General features: G+C 48.6%; 1 protein-coding gene across 1 annotated transcript; it reads left to right on the top strand.

The window, feature by feature from the left end:
* The first annotated feature begins 1,501 nt into the window (after positions 1-1,501).
* Positions 1,502-3,083, top strand: LOC123753618 (proteoglycan 4-like). Its single transcript, XM_045735595.1, has 2 exons — positions 1,502-1,562; positions 2,440-3,083. The coding sequence occupies exons 1-2, from the start codon at positions 1,502-1,504 to the stop codon at positions 3,081-3,083; spliced, it is 705 nt and encodes a 234-aa protein (XP_045591551.1).
* Positions 3,084-3,752: the final 669 nt, after the last annotated feature.

Below are 3,752 nucleotides of genomic sequence, written 5' to 3'. Positions count from 1 at the left end.
GATTAGCAGGTGTAGGTAGGGGTGTGTGATGATTAGCAGGTGTAGTTACGGGTGTGTGAGGATTAGCAGGTGTAGTTACGGGTGTGTGAGGATTAGCAGGTGTAGTTACGGGTGTGTGATGATTAGCAGGTGTAGTTACGGGTGTGTGAGGATTAGCAGGTGTAGGTAGGGGTGTGTGATGATTAGCAGGTGTAGTTACGGGTGTATGAGGATTAGCAGGTGTAGGTAGGGGTGTGTGATGATTAGCAGGTGTAGTTACGGGTGTGTGATGATTAGCAGGTGTAGTTACGGGTGTGTGAGGATTAGCAGGTGTAGTTACGGGTGTGTGATGATTAGCAGGTGTAGTTACGGGTGTGTGATGATTAGCAGGTGTAGTTACGGGTGTGTGATGATTAGCAGGTGTAGTTACGGGTGTGTGATGATTAGCAGGTGTAGTTACGGGTGTATGAGGATTAGCAGGTGTAGGTAGGGGTGTGTGATGATTAGCAGGTGTAGTTACGGGTGTATGAGGATTAGCAGGTGTAGGTAGGGGTGTGTGATGATTAGCAGGTGTAGTTACGGGTGTGTGAGGATTAGCAGGTGTAGTTACGGGTGTGTGATGATTAGCAGGTGTAGTTACGGGTGTATGAGGATTAGCAGGTGTAGGTAGGGGTGTGTGATGATTAGCAGGTGTAGTTACGGGTGTGTGAGGATTAGCAGGTGTAGGTAGGGGTGTGTGATGATTAGCAGGTGTAGTTACGGGTGTGTGATGATTAGCAGGTGTAGTTACGGGTGTGTGATGATTAGCAGGTGTAGTTACGGGTGTGTGATGATTAGCAGGTGTAGTTACGGGTGTGTGAGGATTAGCAGGTGTAGTTACGGGTGTGTGATGATTAGCAGGTCTAGTTACGGGTGTGTGATGAGGACCACCTCCACAAATGATATATTTGGCACTACTGCAATTCCTGCTTTTACAACCCACGGACCTGTTGGTGCCTGCCATTGGCATCACCTCTGCCTTTATTAAGAGTGTCACTCCTCCTCTTATGCCATATACAGTTGGCTTTCTTGGTTGACTCTTTATGTTCCTTACTTTGTTGGAGGTTCCATCTTCATTTGCTTAACAGATATTTTAGGCTTCTTCGGATAACTGTCTTAATTTTGACTTCTGTCTTCTGTGAGAAATGGTTTTTATTGTTGGCCGGAGATGGTAAGCGAGAGTGTGTGTGTGTGTGTGTGTGTGTGTGTGTGTGTGTGTGTGTGTGTGTGTGTGTGTGTGTGTGTGTGTGTGTGTGTGTGTGTGTGTATGTGTGTGTGTGTGTACTCACCTATACCCACCTATTTCTGCTTGCGGGGATTCAGCTCTGGATCTTTGGTCCCGCCTCTCAACTGTCAATCAACAGGTGTGTGTGTGTGTGTGTGTGTGTGTGTGTGTGTGTGTGTGTGTGTGTGTGTGTGGAAAGCGCTCCATCAGACCCCAGGTAGAGACAGGAGGTTAAAGATAGGGTGTTGTAAGTCAACCATGGAGGATAATAGAGCAGTTAAGCTTTGCCAATCTCCCAGCAGTGAATTACTGACAGAAAGTAGAGTAGCGTTGATCACTGACTGTCGTCTCCTTTCACCTCTTAAGTGTCCGACATTTCTAAAATATATATATAACCCATCGTCTTAGTGCTTCCTTGAGTCATAGTTAACAACTGTGTTTGGTATTTACACATGTACGGTTTTCACTCTACACACACACACACACACACACACACACACACACACACACACAAACACACACACACACACACACACACACACACACACACACACACACACACCTGTTGATTGACAGTTGAGAGGCGGGACCAAAGAGCCAGAGCTCAACCCCCGCAAGCACAAACAGGTGGGTATAGGTGAGCACACACACACACACACACACACACACACACACACACACACACACACACACACACACACACACAGAGCCCAGATAGAGCTATGATAGAGCCCAGTAGGCTCAGGAATCTGTACACCAGTTGATTGACAGTTGAGAGGCGGGACCAAAGAGCCAAAGCTCAACCCCCGCAAGCACAAATAGGTCAGTACACACACACACTAGTGCACAGTACCGCTCAGCAAGCCCACACCTCACACCCGACAATTGCAAATGTCGACCTTTAATCCTTGACTGTCTGCTCTCCAAATTACTCCATGCATTAGTCTGCGGGCTGCGCAGGATGTGAACTGCTTGTTACCAAGACGGAAGCTGGGTTGAATACGTCTGGGACGATGTAGTTCACCTCTCAAGGTGTAGGTAGACAGGAGACTCTGCTCAGTCACGAACTCAAAGAGGTTTACAGAAAGATATCTGTGTGATATCAGAAGTTTGAGTCATTCAGGGGTGTGCGATAGGTAGTTTCCTATCTAGGTAGATAGGTTGTCACTGCTAGTCTACTAGCTAGTCTTACACAGCGTTGGCTAGCAAGTCCTACACCCCGTCGACTTGCAAGTCCTACACCCCGTCGACTAGGAAGTCCTACACACCGTCGACTAGCAAGTCCTACACACCGTCGACTAGGAAGTCCTACACCCCGTTGACTAGGAAGTCCTACACCCCGTCGACTAGGAAGTCCTACATCCCGTCGACTAGGAAGTCCTACACCCCGTCGGCTAGGAAGTCCTACACCCCGTCGACTTGCAAGTCCTACACCCCGTCGACTAGGAAGTCCTACACACCGTCGACTAGCAAGTCCTACACACCGTCGACTAGGAAGTCCTACACACCGTTGACTAGGAAGTCCTACACACCGTCGACTAGGAAGTCCTACACCCCGTCGACTAGGAAGTCCTACACCCCGTCGACTTGCAAGTCCTACACCCCGTCGACTAGCAAGTCCTACACCCCGTCGACTAGCAAGTCCTACACCCCATCGACTAGCAAGTCCTACACCCCGTCGACTAGGAAGTCCTACACCCCGTCGGCTAGGAAGTCCTACACCCCGTCGACTAGGAAGTCCTACACCCCGTCGACTAGGAAGTCCTACACCCCGTCGGCTAGGAAGTCCTACACCCCGTCGACTAGGAAGTCCTACACCCCGTCGACTAGCAAGTCCTAGACACCGTCGACTTGCAAGTGAGAGACGAGAAAAGACTTGTAATCTTGAGTGTGAAGTAGAGGAAGTGAGACACATTAGCCATACCCAGGTATTACTGCCGGAAGTGTGAGGTGTCTCTCACTCTGCACCCTGTGTCTCAGATCATCACTCTGCACCCTGTGTCTCAGATCATCACTCTGCACCCTGTGTCTCAGACCTGACATTAGACGCTGCATTTAAGAATAAGCTAAGATGGTTGTTCTTGCTGTGGCATATGTTTTTGTTCTCATCTCCCTTTACTTGCTTTCTTGTCGTCATGTAGAAAGAAAGGTTTATTTGTTTGTCCAAGAGTGGAGGGCAGAACGTTAGGGTCCAACTCTGCAGGGGGAATGGTCTGCGGAAAGGGACATAAGCTGGTTGGGCTCGACCTAAGTTTTATAGTTTAAGGAATATTAGCATCAGTGATATTAGGTCAGTGATCGTCTTACCAAGGACCTCGTCGATGGTATTCCCTCCAAGAGGAGCACCTAGGAGTGTGCTGTCTTCAGGATTGATTGTATGGATATCAGACAAAACAACCTTTATTTGCTCTATTATGTGCGGGTTGGTGGAGGTTATTTCACACTTGGAAGGGTTCAGGGTGAGGCCTAGACTTGCTCCTTGCTCCTGAATTACTCTTATGTCGTCCAA

The sequence above is a fragment of the Procambarus clarkii genome, chromosome 6, assembly GCF_040958095.1.
Source record: "Procambarus clarkii isolate CNS0578487 chromosome 6, FALCON_Pclarkii_2.0, whole genome shotgun sequence".
NCBI classification, from domain to species: domain Eukaryota; kingdom Metazoa; phylum Arthropoda; class Malacostraca; order Decapoda; family Cambaridae; genus Procambarus; species Procambarus clarkii.
This window is presented reverse-complemented; position numbering and strand designations above follow the sequence as displayed.

Bases quoted from the DNA above. Each gene is read 5' to 3' on its own strand.
- LOC123753618 (XM_045735595.1), top strand. From the start codon at position 1,502: ATGGAGGATAATAGAGCAGTTAAGCTTTGCCAATCTCCCAGCAGTGAA. The intron at 1,563-2,439 runs GTAGAGTAGCGT...AGTCTTACACAG, and splicing joins CAGTGAATTACTGACAGAAA to CGTTGGCTAGCAAGTCCTAC.